At 36.8% G+C, this 19,913-nt stretch overlaps 1 gene segment (V, D, J or C); it reads left to right on the forward strand.

The window, feature by feature from the left end:
* Positions 1-17,730: 17,730 nt before the first annotated feature.
* On the forward strand, positions 17,731-18,256 carry LOC123233934. The segment is given in 2 exon segments: positions 17,731-17,776; positions 17,865-18,256. Coding segments are annotated over 2 exon segments (438 nt in total).
* Positions 18,257-19,913: the final 1,657 nt, after the last annotated feature.

Here is a 19,913-nt window from a genome sequence, read left to right on the forward strand (position 1 = left end):
CTAATGTCTTGTTTTTCAGATACAATGTTAATATCCAGATATTTCAACACTTCCACCAATTACCCTTTCTATCAGCTTCTGAAAAGATGAGGGTTTTCTGGAAGTGTCCATTGTTATGTTCAAACTAGAAAAAAAAAATCCTGGTGATATATATGTATGTTGACTTGTCATTGTCTTCTCTTGATATTAGAATTTATTAGCAGTCACTTAGGAGTACAAAACCAAGAACTCCTGATGGTCTAACGATTTTTCTAAGTTATTTTGTGTTTTTGGTAGGATATACTTTAGGCCTTATTTTTAAAGATCAATAGTCTATGTACATTCATATATTTTTAATTTTGTCATGATTACTACTGAGGTATAAGGACTATAGGATTCATTAATGATACTAAAAATGAGTTTACTATTTCTTACATCTTCCACTTCAGACAGGAAGAGGAAAGGAATAAGCATTTATTAAGCATCTATTTACCAAGCAACTCAGTTCGAACTTCAGAACAACCAAGTAAAATAGGAGCTGTTCTTATTCTCATTTTACAGTTGAAGAAACTGAGGCAGACATGGTTGTAAGTGATTACCTGGGGTCAAATAGCTTCAGAGTATCTAAGGCTAGATTTGACCTGAGGTCTTCATGATTCCAGGTGAAGAGCTCTTTCTACTGTGACTTTGCTGTCTTTTGTAACTGTGATATAGCAGATTTAAAGAAAGGTTCTTATCCTGGGGCTCATGGACCCTTTGGAAAAAAAAAAGAGAAATGTTACCTTCCATATTGGAATAAATACTATATACTGCTTCTAAGGCAGAAGAGTGAAGGGCTAGGCAATGGAGGTTTAAGTGACTTGCCCAGGGTCACACTCCTTGGAAGTGTCTGAGGACAGATTTGAACCCAGAACATCCAGTCTCCATGCCTGGTATCCACTGAGCGACATAGCTGCCCCAGGTTCATGAAATCCTAAAAGGCTTGGGGATAGATTTTAAAAGGTCTATAAACTTTGGTGGGAAAATATCTTTTTTTCACTGATCTCTATCTAAAATTTAGTGTTTCACTAAATTATCAATGTAGGCAAGAAACCACAATAATATTAGGCTTTACCAGATTGGCAGGAGAGTCTTTGACACAACAAAGGTCCAGAACTCCTGTACTTTTAGATGAACTCTTCAAGTAAGTCCTTAAAGATAGCCCACATTCTACTTTTTATTTATTTATTTATTCGTTCATTTATTTATTTATTTTATTTTAAACCCTTAACTTCTGTGTATTGACTTATAGGTGGAAGAGTGGTAAGGGTAGGCAATGGGGGTCAAGTGACTTGTCCAGGGTCACACAGCTGGGAAGTGTCTGAGGCCGGATTTGAACCTAGGACCTCCTGTCTCTAGGCCTGGCTCTCAATCCACTGAGCTACCCAGCTGCCCCCCACACACACATTCTACTTTTATAATGAGAAAACACTATATCTTTAACTTAGTTTTTCCCTCTCAAATAGAAATTCCTATACTCAGGTGCCACTAATTTATCAAAATCAATTTTTTAAAATTTAAATTTGATTTGAAAAAATATTAGTGCCCTGTAATTGGAACTGTCAACTACCACTTGCTTCTTTCTTCTCCTAAGTTTCTACACAAGGCGTATGCATGTTCAAAATAATCATATACCAGATTCTAATTTAAAATATGGGGACAGTATATTGAGCAGACTGGAATTTTTCTAAGTTAAAACTTGAAGAAGTTCAAGTCTGAATTAGACCTTTTATGATTGTCATATAAATGTATGTAAAAAGTAACTTTTCAGGCCACTCTGTCAGAAACTTCCCCACCTTGAAATTATATATGGGGATAATGGTGGGAATAATTTGCTTTGTTCTACATAATCTAATCTGCCAAACTATAAAAGAAGATAGTTCAGATGTTTTGAAAGGAAAAGGAGTAGAGCATAGATTAATTGATTTTTTCAAATTATTTATTTAATTTAAATTAAGCATGACTGTGAGTGTCCACTTTCTCAGCAGAACAATAACTTTTTTTCCTTTGTAAGAGGTTTTTACAAAGTTTAATTATAGGAGAGCCATAACGGGAACAAAAAAAAAAAACCAATGAGAGTATTGTTTTACAGATAATGATGCCTGGAAGCAGAAAACTGGAACTTCTGAGCTATATAATAAAGACCCTTCCCCTCAACCTCCCCCCCCAAAAAAAACCTGCTATAAAAGGTATGACTACAAAAATAATTTTGCTGAGATGCAAAAATTCCCACCTCTCAATGGTCTGAGAGACATCCCAATATTTGAAGCATAGCATTCTTTCAGCTTCTTTCTTCTTCAAGAATTCATTGTCTTTTTCCAATGCCACATTGGAGCCCATAGAAATAAATATTTTACTTCATAAAAGACAGCCACACACACATAATAAAATTGTCATTTTCACTGTCTTGGCTCAACTTTTCCTCTTCATGAGCAATTAATACTTCTACAATTTTTTTTATTTGTGGGAAGAGTGTTTTGTAATTGTGATCTTATAGTTGTTGGGTTTGCTTTAGTAGGTATACCACCAGGTATTTTATATTATCTAGAATTTTTTGAATGGAATTTCATTTTCTGTCTTTTTGATGTTGAAATTTGTAGGTGGTAAATGGGAATGCTGATGATTTATTTGGGTTATCTACAACTTTTCTGAAGTTGTTAATTATTTCTATTATTTTTTCTGTTCATTTATTAAGATTCTGTAGGTATACCATCATATGGTCTTTCTTCCCTGCCTATTCTAATTTCTTCAGTTACTTTTTCTGCTCTTATTGCTTTAGAGAGCACTTCTAGGAAAATATTATATAATATTGGTTAAGTTGGGCATCCTTGCAATACCCCTGATCTTAATGGGAAGGGTCTTAGTTTGTCCCCATTACAAATAATGCCTGCTAGTGGTTTTAGATTGATGCTATTTATCTCTTTAATGAAAGTTCTCTTTATTCCAGTGTGTTCTAAATTTTTAAAATAGAAAATAAGTGGATTTTTTGTCAAATGCTTTTTTTCTGCAATTATGGAAATAATCGTGTGATTTCTGTTGGTTTTGTTATTGATATGGAATTTTATGCTGATGATTTTCCTACCATCCCTGCATTCCAGGCAAAAAACCCATCTGATCATGGTATATTATTCATGTGACAAAATGTAATCTCCTTGCAGGTATTTTATTTGAGTTTTTGGCATCAATGTTCATTACAGAGATTTCTTTCTCTATTCTAGCTCTTCTTGGTTTAGCTATCAATACCATATTTGTGTCATAAAAAGAGTTTAGAAGGATTACCTCTTCTCTCATTTTTCTAAATAGTTTATGTAGTTTATTAATTGTTCTTAGAATGTCTGGTAAAATTCGCCTGTGAATTCATCTGGCTCCGGAAACCTTTTTCTTAGAGAGTTATTTGATGGTTTGTTCAATTTCTTTTTCCATAATGGGGTTGTTTTAGTATTATGTTTCTTCTTTTGTTAATATATATAGTTTATATTTTTGTAAGTATTCATTTATTTCATTTAGATTGTCAGATTTATGGGCATATAGTTGTGCAAAATAACTACCAATAATTGCATTAATTAATCCTTCTTTGGTTGTAATTTCATCTTTATCATTTTTGATACACGAAATATGATTTTCTTCTTTTTATTTTAATTAAGTTAACTATGGCATATATATTTTTTATTTTTTCATAAAACCAACTCCCTGTCTTTTTTATTAGTTCTTTGGTTTTCTTACTTTTAATTATATTAATCTCTGCCTTGATTTTCAGTGAACCTAATTTAATGTTTAATTGGGGATTTTTAATTTGTTCTTTTTGTAGTTTTTTGTAGTTGCATGGCAAATTTATTGATCTGCTTTTTCTGCAATTTTCTGCAAATGTAAGCATGAAGAAACATGATTTTTCCCTCTGAGTTCTGCTTTTGACTGCATATCATCAATTATGATAAACACATCATAATTTTGATAAACATAAACATGAACTTGTTGATTGCATTCTTTAGGATAAGACTCTTTAGTTTCCAATTACTTTTTTTGTCTTTCTTTCTGTTACCCTTTGTATAGCACAGTTTTTATTGCAATGTAGACTAAAAGTATTCATTTTATTATTCTGCTTTTCTAGAAGTGGATGAGAAGGTTTTATGTTTAATTATTTAGTCAATTTTTGTGAAGATATCATGTACTGAATATATTCTTTTTTATTGCAATTCCATTTTCTCCAGAGGTATATCATATCCAGCTTTTCTAAAGTTCTATTTACCTCCTTAACTGCTTTCTAGTTTATTTTTTGGTTAGATTTATCTACATCTGAGAGTGGAAAGTTGAGGTGCTCCACTAGTAACATTTTGCTAACTATTTCTTCCTAGAACTCTTGTAATTTTTCTTTAGGAAACTGGATGCTATGCATATAGGTTCAATACCAATATTATTTCATTGTCTGTGGTGCCTTTTATCATGATATAATTTCCTTCTTTATCTCTTGATTAGATCAATATTTACTTTTGCTTTGTCTGAAATTATAATTATTACCCCTTTCTTTTCTTAATTTTAGCTGAGGCATATTAAATATTCCTTCCGCCTCTTACTTTTACACTGTTTTTGTGTCTTCTTTTTAAAATATAATTCTTATGGACAGCATATTGTGGGGTTCAGGTTTTTAATCCACTCTGCTATCCTCTTCCTTTTTATAGATGAGTCCATCCCATTCACATTCATAAGTATGATTACTAATTGTGTGTTTCTCTCCATCTTATTTTGCCCCTGTTGATTCTTATCTCTCCCTTTTACCCTTTCCCTGTTCACACATGATTTCTTTTTGATTACTGCAACCCCCAATTCACCCTCTTTTTTGTCCGTCCTCTCCAATCCTTATTCTTCCTATACTTCCCTACAGGATAAGGTAGGTTTCTAAAGCTGACTGAGTGTGAATATTATTCCAACTCTTCAAAGCTACTTCCCCATATCTTCTCTTCCACTAAATTTGCCACTTACCTGTAATTCTTTTCTCTCATCTTATTGCTATGTCTGGCATTTTCAATACTATATTAAACAACAGTGGAATGAATGGGAAGTCTTACTTTATTCTTACATTTAATGGAAGTTTCTAGTATAGCCCCATTGCATAGCATATTTTCTTTTGGCTTTAGTTAAATGCTTTTTATGATATTAAGTCCAGTCCCTGGGAGCCAAGTTGACAGAGCAGAGGGAGCAGCTGAACTCTCCCAACTTTCCCCTCCAAACAATTTTAAAATAATGTCTCATATTAACTTCTAAAGCAACAAGGCCAACAAAAGATTGGGGTGAGATATTTTTCCAGTCCAAAACAACTTAGAAGGTCAGAAGGAGAGGACTCTGTCATTGGAGTAGGAGCTGATCCAACATAACAACACCATTTATCCTAGTGATAGTAGCTGAAATAGCTTCCAAAGACCTTAAGCCAGAGTTAGTAAAAGAATAGCTCAACTGATCAGAAAGAGATTCCAGGAGATCTCTGAATTAGCAATAGGCACAGGACAGGTTGTTGTTTGACAACATTTCCTATTTGCACCTCCCAGTCGCATTCCAGGATAGAAAAGAATGTTAGTAGCTACAAGGGAAGAGGGGCCCTGAGAAGAATAAGAACTTTTTGTCCCAAGGGAGCAGAAGCACAGAGGAATAGTACTAATTTAGATACCCAAAGAGCATAGATCCCGAGGCAAAGAAAAATTTAAAAAGTGAAAGTACAAAGAACATTGAACTAATAAAACTAGGAGCTGGTTTTATTGGTGATCATACATAAAAAGAGAAAGAATATTGATTGATTTGATTTTAAAAAAGAAATAGGGAAATTAAATTATAAGTATCAAAAGTGATACTTATATTGAATGTACTACTAATAAAGGTGTAATTAAAGCAAATGTTATGCACAATTTTCTCTAATTATATGCTTGTAAAACAGACAAACTGAGATGGATTAATATTCACAATGTGACAAGGGAATTGATTTTTAATCTAATCAATCAGGGACTAGGGCTTCACCTCCTCTTGTTTTTAACTTAAATCAGTCAGCAACACCTTGAAAGACAGGAAATTGATCCCACAGGCACTGCCCCCTTGTGTGGTGCCAGGCAAATTGAGAAACTGTGTGTGATTCCTGGGAGGTAATGGGAAAAGTTAGTGGGTGAAGAAAACTGCTTATAAGGGGAGACCCAGAAGGAAGTTGAGGGGACTGATGGAGACTGATGGAGACTGATGGAGACTGATGGAGACTGAGATTCAGAGACAGACTCTGTTGTTGGTGATTTTATTGAAAGCAGACTTTAGGGTGTTAGGCTAGGTAGTTCTTTACTACATTTCTGTATTTTCCTCCATTTATTATCTTTCTATGTTTATTATATGAAATTGGTAAAGCCACTGGCAGCCTTGTGGTTTTGGTTTTAATTGTTAATGAATTGGTGACTACCTCTTTTAAATATTACAGTTTGGTGACCATTAAGGTTTGGTGAGTACTCTCATTTTCTTTAATTTCTTTACTTTTTATTTTCCCTAAGCTATTCTTGAATAGACTTGTTAGTAGCTAAGTCTGGAGTTTAGAGCTCTTGATCCTCTCTAAGTCAGTAGAGCAGTTTGGGATAGAGAGGGGGCCAGATTAGCCTCATGGCTACAGCTGTTGGTCTGGTGCTGTGGAACAATTTGGAGACCCTTCACTTAGACAGATAAGCTGTGCTGCTGTTGCCTCCATTCTGTGAGGATGGATGAGATAATGCCTTTTTCCTTAAACTGAAAACAGCTGAGTAGCCAGCCATTGCTTGCTGCTGCCTGGTAAGCTGGTTGTTTGTTGTTGTTGTGGTGGTGGTGGTGGTTTGTTTGTTTTTTAATAGCAACAATCAGATGAGCCTCAGGAATTCACCTGGTGAGACTCTTCCACCCCCCCCACACACACACCCCCATCCCTACCCCCACCCCCAGCTCTCTGCCTCCTGCTAAGCCTATCCCTTCCCTCATAAGCTACTATCTCACAGGCCAGAACTCCAGATTGGTGAGAAGGAGTTAAGTATTGGGGTAAGTTAACAAGTTTAGTTTTCAGCTTCCTTTTTTTATTATAAGGTTTTAAGTATTGGGAGGTTAATAAGTTTAATTTTTAGTTTTCTTTTTTCCCAAAAAAGAGCCAGATTCTAGGATTTAAGCTCTGATTTCCTGACCCCAAAACCAGATCTAATCCAAATCTCCATAGTTGTAAGCCCTTTAAATGAGAGTACCTTGCTTCTAAGAGTCTGTTTTTATTTTTCAAGGCCCTTTCTGAGCCCCCATGTGCCTCTAGCTTAAGTAGGAGGTGGGGCATTGGGGAGAGCAGTTGGGGAGAGCAGCAGCAAGATAGCTAAAGCTGTTCCCTTGACCTTTGTTATGATGATAATAACAGATAGTTTGGAGAAGCAGATAAATGTGTCCGGGCCAAATAGAGCTTTAAGTCAAGAGCCAGAGATTGACAGGCTTCAGTGAGGAAAGGAGGGGGTAAAACACTCCTGATTCTCAAACCCCTCCCCCTCTAACTGCTTCTGCTTCAGTTGGTAATGAAGGCAGAAATAAGATTCTTCTGGTAAGTTTCTGTTATGGCTAAAACCCCAATAGTGTTCCTTTTCATTAATTTATATTCCTCTCAGGTCAGTTAGAGGAGATATAACAGCTAGCTATCTAACTGTTGAGGACAGAGGAGATCTTAAACTGGCAGCCAACAGGATTCAAACTAAATATACAGACTGAATTGTAAGTATCTTCCCAAATAATTATCAGGCACAGATTTGAAGGTAAAACGTTATATTAGGAATTAACAAGGAAAATTAGAGAAGTTAATGAAGGGTTTAGGATAAAGGAAAGGTGACCCTGAACTGTTAAATTGATGCCCCCTTCCCCCTCCTCACTGGAAGGGATGAAGCATTTAACTAAAACTGGCTCTCTTACTATTGATAAATATCTTACTCTCTAATCACTAAGTAATTATATAATTATATTAATGAAGAATAGTAATAACAAATAGGCTAACCCTATGAGTAGAAATCACTAGCTTATGCTACAATGGCCACCTCAGGAGAAACCCTCAAGTTAGGAGAAGCAAGCAGAGTCAAGTTAGGAGAAGCAAGCAGAGTCTCTGCTCACATCCACTCCCACAAATTAACTGTCTTCAACCCTTCTCAACTGCCCCTCACCCAAAGTTCTCCAGGGGGGGAGCCCTGGAATTCTGGCTGAGGCTCTCCCTGTACCTTTGCAGGGATTCCATGCTTTGCATCTGCACACAACACCTTGCAAAGCATTTCAAGGCCTACTAAGGGAAAAATCCCAGGAGGGATCCCTGACCACAGCCTGTGCTCTCCACTCAAGCTTTTTTTCATCCCTAGGCCAGCTCAATGAAGGGGCTCTCTACCCACATGGAAGCACTTTGTCCTTGGCTTTTCACTTTTGAGGTGGCAGGGGAAGGTAGAGAACTCTTTCCACCTTTTTTAGCTAAAACTCAGGTTGTACCCTGAGGGATTTCATTTATAAGAAAGTGTTTTATTTTGCCTTAAGTAAAAAGTCTTTGGTTTTTTTTAAGACTAGTAAATTAGTGGTAATCTGTACCCACACCATTTTTTTCTTCCTAGTCTTTAGAAGACCCTGCCTTTTAACCTTGTGAAACTCTAACCCTTAACCAGTACACACTAGGGTAGCACCACCTACAGATAGGAAATAGAATTGCAGGCAACTTAATAATTAAATTTAAAAACAAGTAGGTGATCAAGGATGGTGCTAAAAAGCATGGCCCACATTATGAAAGTGCAGTTTCCTTGCTATCTCAAACAGCTCCCATTCCCAGAGAGCATTACTGAGCTTGCACAGCTCACAATTTCAGAATGTCTTTGGTACCCTTCCTTGTTGTACTTGTACTAATAGGATACCTTGTAGTTTATCCATTCCTCTCCAAGAAAAAACAATGGAAAGATAGCTTGATTAATCTCAAGACTCAGAAGGAAAAATCCACCCCTTACCATCTAAGCCTACCCAGTCTCTGCCTTGACCTGTTCAATTCATCCCTCGTCCTGCCCAACCCTGCTCAAACCACCTCTCATCCTATCCTAACCATCTCTCACCCTCCCCTCACACACTCCATTGCAACCAAACAACACACCAAGCAGCAGTAATCAAAGACAATTCAATTAAAGGCCTATTCCTCCCAAGGGAAGTTCTCACTTACAATAAATGAGAGAAATTAGTGAACATTAGACATCATACGCCTTTCTCTCCACAAGATAGTGAGATTCCAGGAGAAGACTCCTTCCTTGGAAGAGGAGCCCATTGTAGTGAAAGAATAAACTGAAAGAATGGAAACTCACCAGACAGGGAAGAAACTGAAAACTCAGGAGACACACAATGAGGCACACAGACCCCACTGGGGAAAAGGAGTAACAATTAAGTTAATGAAACTGCAACAGAAATGGGAAACAGATTGGTAAAATATAACAGTAACTGAACTTTCACAATAGCCAAGGAAACAGTTCAAATCTCTGTGGATTTTGGTGGTTGGGGGAAAGAATGGCAAGGAAATTGTATCAAAGTTAAGTTTAATTGTTTACTAAGGATTGCCAGAGAATGGTGGCAGTTGGGTTGACTAATCTTAAGATACCTAACAGCCAGCCAGCAATGGCTTAGCTGGGTGAGACAGGGGCTTTGGGGATTCTCACACACATGTCCTCATTGACTTCCAAGTGTTCCTCAGGAACACTTGATACAGCAAAATAATCCAAATGGAACCAAGGAGAAAAGGGCTCCTTGCTTGCTGTCCACCAACAATCAGGCATGCACTCAATCCACCAAGGTTTTGCTTAATGATTAATCTCTTCCTAGTGAGATCCCAAAGATCCCAAAGACTGATCACAGGCTTAGAGGCTTGGATGTAAAGATGACAATTCTCCACACTCCTAGGCAAAAACCTTCTCTCTCAACTGCAGCCAAGACACTCTCAGTACAAAGCCCTCTGTACATTCTAAAATAGAATGTCCACAGTCTCAGCCAGGGTTTCAGCCAAGCCTGTCTGCTTACTTACTCTAAAATTAATCTCTACCCTATAAATTACCTATAACAGTAGTCATAAACAAGCTTGAAAGTATTTATCACACTTATAATCCCATGTTACTTGACATTGAAAGTTTGTTCCATGCCTTGCTAATGGAAAGAGAAAAAATAAGATTATTCCTCTTATTAATCAGGCCCAGGGAGAGGGAGCAATTTATTGGCCACATGAAGACCCTAAATGGGACCTGAATGTAGAGAAAGATTACTTACAACTATTGTCAGGCTAGGAATTCACTACTAAAAGCAATGAGAGTTTGCTTTGATAGACCTGGTATGTGGACTAAATTTGAAAATCTAAAGCAGAAAGATAATGAAAACCCCTCACAGTTTATGGATAGGCTTGTTGAGCTGGGAGGCAGGTGTATATATATATATCTTTCCAGGGAAAGAGATGTTAGACCAATCAGGAGACAATTTGTAAAAAAATAGTTGTAAAGTAGTTAAGAACTATTTTAAGACTAACTACCCAAACTGGACTAATATGGATCTCAAGGAATTAAAAAGAATGACAGTTTATGTTTTTGATGGACATGAAAAGAAAGATAAAGAGAACACTGACTTAGTGGGAAAATTAAGGAAGGAAATAAAAGTATTCACTGAAAAACTTGAAAAAGAAACTGTAAATCAGGGAGTGGCCATAGCCCCTTTATGGAAATCCACAAAGGAACCACTAACATGTTATTTTTATGGAAAGATGGTCATGTAATTATGAATTGTAGGAAGAGGAATCAGGAAAATAGAAATAGAAGCTTGAGAAAAAAATAATGATAATAGGAACTCATATAGGATAGTAATTCCAATGAGATAAATCATAACTCACACTAAAACACCCAAAATATGGTTCATCCGCACTGTACACAGAGTGTGAGAACCCCCCCCCAGTATGGGGGACCCCAGAGGAATATCCAGGGATCTTTATGATGATGCGAAGGGGGAAAAGGGCTCTGGAATCAGGGGTTGAATCCTTCAATTTCCCAGACTTCAATGTCTTAATGCCAGTTATCCCAATCCATCCTCCTCACAAAATAATGAACTTCATGTAATCCTGAAGGTTGGGAACACATATTATGATTGCCTCTTGGACACTAGAAGGATGATATTAGAAATTAAGTCCTATTATATTAGTTTAGAGATAAGAAGCAGAGAATCTGGCTTGAGAAAGAATTGCAGTTTGAAACAGATCTGAGACAGTGTCAGTTTCAAATGCTGATAGTGTTTAGGGGAGGTATAATGTTTTTTCTGTGGCGGTTACTCTCTGGGAGGTAGTTGGCAGTTAATCTTTCTCTGACTGCTGGGAGCAGGTGATATCTTCTTTTCTTTCTCTCCTCACTGTCTGAGGTAAAAGGAAAGAAGGGAAAAACCTGAAGGAGGTAAATGATTTCCTTTTCCAACTTGGGCAGCACTAGTGACTGTCTATTTTTGTTTCATAAATTATTTTACCTCTGAGAAGACCAAAGAAAGACCTGGTCTTTAGTTTGCACTCTGAGTCTCCTAAGGCTTAGAGTCCTAACTTGGTTCTTACTGAGGTTCAGCCAGCTGGCCTTTGTTATTTTTATAACTTGGAGACAGAGTTGAGAATTCTATATTTCTTATAAGGATAATAGTTTATTATAGAATAGTGAAAATTTGGGTTACTCAGTTCCTGTGGAAACAGGATAAGCAGTTCATTACAGAACCAGGGAGTTTTATTTGGGTGGAGTTAGAATCCCTTAGCATTAGAAATCCTTTTATATCCTTCTATTCTCAATAAATATTTTATTTTTATATAACAAGAATCTCCTTAGTGTCCTTTCACCTGGCCCTGAAGAGAAGTTAATTTATGAGCTTCACTTCACTTATATAAACTGAAGATACTTTGTAAGCACAGCAAGCAAGTGTGTCCAATCAGTTTATAATCAATAGTCAATTCATTGCTTATTATTTTTATAACACTGGAGCTTCCAGGTCAGTTTTGGTGAGTGAATCTGATTTTGAATGCAATTCTATTGGCTCTTTAAATGCAGTAGGAATGTCAGGACTGTCTCTAAAGGTCCCAAAGCTTTCTCCTCAAATGGTGTCTGTGGGACCTCTATCAGTAGAACATCCTTTCCTTTTAATGCTGATTCCCCTACAAATTTGTTAGGGAGAGATATTTTGTGCAAACTTAGCCACAATAATATGTTCTCAAGATGACTATAATGTTAAAATTACCTGAGGAATCCTTAAATGTGTTTCCTCTCCTTCTTTTAAACAGTCAAGAGGCGAAGGTGCCCCCACCTTTGAAATCCCAGCTAATATATCTGAGCGTCTCTGGGCCACATCTTCTTCCAATGTAGGCCTACTCAAATCAGCTGTTCCTGTTCAGATTAAGACAAAAGATGGTCCACCTCCTTGATTTCCTCAGTATCCCCTATCAAAAGAGGCAATTAAGGGAATTTCCCCAGTGATAGACTCATTAATTAAACAAGGAATAATAATCCCAAGCAAATTTGAATATAATATAATATACCTATTCTCCCTGTAAAAAAGCCAAATCTAGGCCCAGATGGAAAACTTATTTATCAGTTGGTACAGGATTTAAGGGCTGTAAGTAATGATGTCATAAAAAGGTACCCTGTGGTTCCCAACCCAGCCCAAGCATAGCACAGATTTTTACTGTGGTGGATCTTTGCTCGGCATTCTTCTCAAACCCTATCCATGAAAACTCCAGGAATATATTTGCCTTCACCTGGAAAGGTTCCCAGGGCTCATACTCCCAGTTACCACAAGGGTTTGTCAATAGTCTGACCCTGTTCTCACAAATTTTAAAACAGGATTTAGAGAATATCAAGTTTCAGGAGAGTTGTTTGACACTATTTGTAAATGAACTGTTCTTGGCCTCACCAAATGCCACAGTATGCCAGGAAGATAGTAAGCATCTTGTCTTAGAGCTACTTAGGAGAGGCCACAAGGTCTCAAAAGCAAAGCTTCAGTGGTTCCTCCCCAAAGTTGAATATTTAGGATTTATTTTAATTGCTGGTGCCCACTCCATTTCCCCAAGCTCATTGAAGATATTCAGAAATTCACACACACACACACACACACACACACACACACACACACACACACACACTCCTACTAAGAAATAGTTGAGGGCAATTTCAGGAGCAACAGGGTTTTGTAGGCAGTGGATCCCTTGCTATGGGGAAATCACTAATCTTCCTATAGCTTTGACAAAAAATTTAGTCCATGAACCTCTCTGCCCCTGCTCTAGGTATTCCAGATTGCAAAAAGCCATTTACCTTGTATGTATGCTAACAGTGAGGGGTAACTTCAGGGGTTTTAACTCAAACTTTAGGGCATGTTCAGAGCCCAGTTGCTTATTATCCAGCCCAGCTGGACCCAGTAACTTCAGGAGCCCCACCATATCTTAGAGGTGGAGCTGCTACAGCTTTGTTGGTAACTAAATCTGCTGATTTAGTATTGGGGTGCCCATTAACCATAATATGTCCACGTGAAGTCAAGGCATTGTTACTAAGATATAAAACACAGGCATTTCAGATCAAAGACTTGCTAGATATGTGGTAACCTTGTTAGGTAATGAAAATATTACCTCAAAACACTATACAGTCCTTAATCCAGATACCTTGCTTCCAGATTTACCAGTTTCAGGTGAACCATTGCATAATTGTGAATCTTTAGTGTCCTGGCTGAAAAACCTCAAGATAATCTCCTAGACACTCCTTTAGACAACACATTCTATTTATTGATGGTTCTTCTTTTATGAGGGGTGGCATACACTACACTGGAGCTGCTACAGTCACAGAATTTGCCACTGTGTGGTCAGCATCACTGTTCTCAAAGTGCCCAAGGTGCAGAACTGATAGCTCTAAAACATGCCAAGGCTAAGAAAGCAACAATTTATACAGACCCTAGATATGTCTTTGGAATATATTATGCAGTGGGTATGCTATGGCATACCTCTGCTGGAAAGTGTATTGCAAATGCAGAGATCATTAATGAAGTGCTTTCTGTTCTCCAGCTACCTGAAACTCTAGCTATAGTTCATTGTTCTTCCCATGCAGGTGCTACTGACCTTGTTTCTAGAGGGATACTAGAAACACCAGGCAGATACTGCAGCAAAACTCACTGCCTTATCTCTCTCTTATAATGAACAGGAAGTGGAAAAATGGGAAAAAACTTAAAAGCAAAATAGATCAATGGGTGTCATCTGAAGGAAAACCTGACTCCCTAGAAGCTTTTATAACCAAATATGCTGATCCATTCACAAAAATGGTCATTTTGGCACCCAGGGTATTGTAGACTCTGTTAAGAAAGTATGGATAGCCCCTGGTATAACTACCATAGCCTCTAAAATGTATGCAACCTGTCCCTTGCCAGGCATACAATCAACATGCTTTTCATGCAAAGCTTTTGGTGGGTGTCTTCTGGCTTACACACCTTTAGAACATTTACAAATTGACTTTATTACTATGCCTGAGGCTGGACATTATAAAATTTGACTGGTCATAATGGATCAGCCTACCAGATGATGGAAGCATTTCCTAGGGCCTGAGCCACATCAACTTTTGTTGCCAAGGTGCTGTTAAGGGAGATTATTCCTTGCTTTGGCCTACCAGAATGAATTAATTCAGACAGGGGAACTCATTTCACTGATTCTGTTTTTTCTCAAATTTATTCTTGTTTGGGGATTTCTCCCTAATTCCATGTACCATATACTTGGAGCTCAGGTCATGTTGAGAGAATGAATAGAGATCCTAAGAATATGATTGGAAAACTTTGCACCAAGACTCACTTAAAATGGCCTGAGGTTCTCCCCCTAGCTCTCTTTTATCTTCAAAGCAAGCCCAGGGGAGATCTACATATTTCACCGTTTGAGATTCTTTTTTGGACATCCCTCCATACAGGCTAATCCTTTTTAACCCATGTACACGTCATTATAGACGGGGGAGGAGGGGAACTTCTATTGTTTCATACATACAGGACTTACAGGTCAAATTGCAAGAACTCCATGAACCTGGAGCTGCAGTTCAAGGAGGATGTATGGATTTTTCACTCCATGGCGTACACCCAGGAGATAAACTGTACATAAAGAACTTCCATCATACTGGAGTTACTCAACATGCCTGGAAAGGTCTGTTTCAAGTGCTATTAAACATTCCAACAGCTATCAAAATTGGAGAAAAGGTCTCTTGTACTCATTGCTCACATATAAAATGGGTACTTTCTATTGACACTGAATGACTGTATCCTGTCACATTTATTGTAATTGCTGATTGTTTTAAGATTTAATTTTGTTTTTAAGTTTGCATATTAATTTAACCTAAATTATTCCATTACACTATGTCACTTTCAGTCACTATGTTTTGGTTATTTGCTATATGTTCTGTTACACTGTCTTTAATTTTCTCCTCTCCTATGAATGGACTGGAGATGATACCATTATAAAAGTCCATAGACAAGTTGGACAAACTTTTTTCCATGGTCCTTATGGATGCTGGGTGTGTCACCAGATCCATCAGAGCTCTTTCTTCTCAAGAGAAATAATTCTACTCCAAAATAATGAGACATTACCATAGCTTGCAACACAAGGAGGTCACATGTTGCCTACATAGCCTTTTGCTCCTTTTGTCTTTGTTTCATTTCAAATGGAATTTTACCTTTCTGTTACTGGCACTTGGATTTTGTATTATTATGCAGAAATATTGTTGATTTGGGGGAGGGGGTTTCCTTCATAGCCTACAATTCTACTGAATCCAATAATTTCCCCTTTATATTTATCATTTCTCTAAAATGTTCTAAATAAATCATCATATTAATAGTAAATAAAGAAATCTTTATATCCATACCTTTAGTTTATTTTCTGGCCTTTAAACTATTTTTAATGTTTCCAGAAAAAATATAAAATAATAATGGAGAGGGAGAACCTCCTTGATTTACTCCTTTTCATTGGAAAATAAATGACATGACATATAATGCTTGTGTTTGGTTTTCAATAGATACTGTTTTTGATATTGACAGTATTACATCATAAAAAAACCAATTAATAATTATGTGAAAAACAATAATGATGAAATGATGTATCAAAATTTCTCAGATAACTCTAAAGCAGTCAAGTTTCTTTAAGGGAAAAATTAAATACCTAAAACAAACATTAACACAATAGGACAGACTTAATTAACTGAATGTATGTTCTTAAAAATTAGAAACCAACAAATAAATCTTCCCCTGTACATTCCTCTTTTGATGGGTCATTTGCTCCTGGACCATGTTTTAAGGAAAATGCCCTGGACAGCTAGGTTCTCTCCATTCTTCTCCAGAAAACATTCCTAACTTAATGGATTTCTTTCTTTGTCATGCTTCCATATGAGTAATTTATCTCTCATTTCTTCTAGCTTTTAAAATACTTTTTACATGTCATTTTCCCCTTTGGAATGTAAGTTTCATGATGATAGGGCCTTTTTTTCTTTTGCTTGTATTTGTGTTCCCCTGGCCTTATCACAGTGCCTGATACTTAACATCTAATAAGTGATTGTTGACTTGCTTATCACCCCTGGAAAAATAAAAGAGAAAACAAGTTCCACAGCAGTTATGTTTATTTCCTTAGAGAAAGAGAATTCACATAAATATATGTGGGAGTCCAGGTAAATTGAACTACCCAAACAGACAAAACTTCAAGTTTATATAGTAATCTGGGGAGCCATAATTCACACAACAGGACATGTTACATAAATAGCTTGTATTGTTACATAAAGGCATCTGCATTATCCCATTGACTGTGGAACCCTCAATGGGACAAAAATCCAATGATCTCTTATTCCTTCTTCAGTAGAAAAGACAGAGAAAGTACTCACCCTAAGGGCAAAAAAAAAACTCTTGATCTCCTTTGTGCCCTGTGAAATATGCCAATGCTCAACCAAGTTGGTGGCCCTGATTGAGGAGACATATCCTTCCTATCTCAGACTCAACCCAGATACTCAAGAAGAAAGACATATCCAAGGAATAACTACTTTCTTACATAAAATGTAGAAGCTAGAAAATGAGACATTTTGAGAGTCTAGAAATTTGGTGGGATCTTTCTTAAGATGCCTGGTTCATTTCAAGCCTTAATCATACCAGATAGAAGAGGTAAGACAGGAACTTTGAAAAATAATCTATCTTAAATCTAATTTCAAAGAGAATGAAACAAAAATAGCCCCAAAAAGAAGCAGATGATTCAAATGACAGTCAGAGCTCCAAAAATGAAGACAGTCCATGAAGCAAATTCAATTTCACCTGAAAATTTGAAATTACTTTGGGATGCCATCCTAACCAGAAATTGGAGTAGGATTGACTAAGAACATATCAAAAACACAGAAAGACCTAGTGAGTATTCTCTGGGGATCTAAATGTTGGTGCAGGAAGAACTTGAATTTGGTCAACAATGTGCTTGAATTCTTCACCTATGCTTTGAAACTAATTGTAGGACAAACCTCTCTCAAGATCAAGAAAAGCATTCAACTCAGGGAGCTCACACTCCTATAAAACAGAAGACATGCAAATCGAGATCTCTTTCTAGGTATGAAAAGCAGCTCAAAACTTGTGCCTGTAGTTCTGGGAGAGGAACTTCAACCTCGTGTGGTCTCCCCTTTCCATTTCTCACTTGAGGACTAACCCTATAAAACAATGGGATTTGACTTCAACTGGATTTTCATGTTGGTCATTTTCCAAGGTAGATTTTTGGAGAGGTAGACATACTATTAAAAAGTGGTTTATTTCTAAGACTTTTGTCTTTAATCTAAACCATTCTGTGTTTGCAGGTATCCAGTGTGATGCTCAACTCATTGAGTCTGGAGGAGATGTGAGACACCCTGGGGGATCTCTGCAACTGTCCTGTAAAGCTTCTGGATTCTCTATCAGCAGTTACTGGATGATCTGGGTCTGCCAGGCTCCAGGAAAGGGACTGGAGAGTGTCTCAAGTACTTATGGAAGCAGCGTTTACTACGCGGATTCAGTGAAAGGCAGATTCACCACCTCCAGTGATACTGTCAACAACATGCTGATTCTGCAAATGAATTCTCTTAAAACTGAAGACACAGCTATGTATTACTGTTCAAGAGGCACAGTGAAGGAAGAGAATATGAAACCAGACACAAATGTGATGCTTGAAGGGAATGATTTAGAGTTCCAGAACAGAGCACAAGAAGGCTAGTAATAGTAACAGGATAAAGGATGCCAAACAGTTTCTGTTTCAAGGTCCATGATTTCCTAACAATTACTTATGAGTATGGACTCCAGAGACTCTTATCTATTTCCTGTCTCTGAGACTTTTTCCTATTTCTGACTACTTTCAGCAATCAAAAGACTTTTTTCTTCATTTATGTTTTCTACATAGTCATTATAATTTCTCTGAAATTTCAAATGAGGCAGAGAAATTATATGAAGCATCATGAGCTATTTTATATATACTTTGTACATGTAGACTTTTTTATTTGCATTGCGTGCTCAGATACATTCAAACATATAATATATAGGAGTATTACAGAACTTGAATCAGGGGGGGAAAGGAAGCTTTAACCAGACTTGTCATATTGTCACTAAAAAGTTTCTCTCATTAAAAAAAAGATTCTCTTCACCTCTGCAATGATTCTTGTGTCATATACCTCAAGCACAGGTAGCACCATGTTATCTCATTAATAAATAATCTCAAGAAGCTTCCTATCAACTCAAGAATTTACTTAAGAATATATAGGTTAAGGGGCAGCTGGGTAGCTCAGTGGATTGAGAGCCAGGCCTAGAGACGGGAGGTCCTAGGCTCAAATCTGACCTCAGACACTTCCCAGCTATGTGACCTTGGGCAAGTCACTTGACCCCCATTGCCTACCCTTACCATTCTTCCACCAAGGAACTAATACACAGAAGTTAAGGGTTTAAAAATATAAAAAAAAACAAAAACAAAAAAGAATATATAGGTTAAGTCTTTCACATCAGTGTGTCTTTGGTTTTATTTGGGGGTTTTGGTTATGTATGAGTGTGCTTTTAAAACAATGGCCAGTATGCAAATGTGTTTTGTATGACAATAAAAAAGGGGAAAAAAGAAAAGAAAATTTTTACAAAAGGATTTAGGTTAAGGGGAAATGATTTTAGAATTATTAAACTACCTAAAAGCAAGGATTTTTTAAACATATATGCAATATCACAAGAAATTAAAAAGAGAAAGTACCCTGATACCCTAAAACCTTGGAAAATAAAGTAGTCCTGCTAAATTCCTTTTGTGACATCAATGTGGTTTTGATCAAGTAGAGCGAAACCAGAGAAAGAAAATCATAGTCTAATTTCCCTAACAATATTTAATTTTTCTAATTTTTTTAAAAATCCCTTACCTTCCATCTTAGAATCAACACTATGTAGAAGAGTGGTAAGGGCTAGGCAATGATGGTTAAGTGACTTGCACAGGGTTACACAGCTAGGAAGTGTCTGAGGCCAGATTTGAACCTAGGACCTCCCATCTCTAGGCCTGGCTCTCAATCCACTGAGCCACCTAGCTGCTCCAATGCAATATTTTTAAATAGAATAATAGCAAGAAGATTACTGTAATATATCTCAAAGATGATAGAATGACCAGGTGGGATTTATACCAGGGATACATATGTAAGGATGATTCAATATTAAATAAAATATAGCCATAATTGATCATATCTATTACAAGAACAAAAATCATACAATTATATCAGTAGATAAAGAAAAAAACTTCAGACAAAATGTAACACCTACCTGAATAAAAGCACCAGAAAGCATTGGAATAAATGGAACCTTTTAAAAACAATAAGGAATACCTACCTAAAACTAAAAGCAAATACTATCTGGAA

Source organism: Gracilinanus agilis, chromosome 2 (genome assembly GCF_016433145.1).
Source record: "Gracilinanus agilis isolate LMUSP501 chromosome 2, AgileGrace, whole genome shotgun sequence".
NCBI classification, from domain to species: Eukaryota; Metazoa; Chordata; class Mammalia; order Didelphimorphia; family Didelphidae; genus Gracilinanus; species Gracilinanus agilis.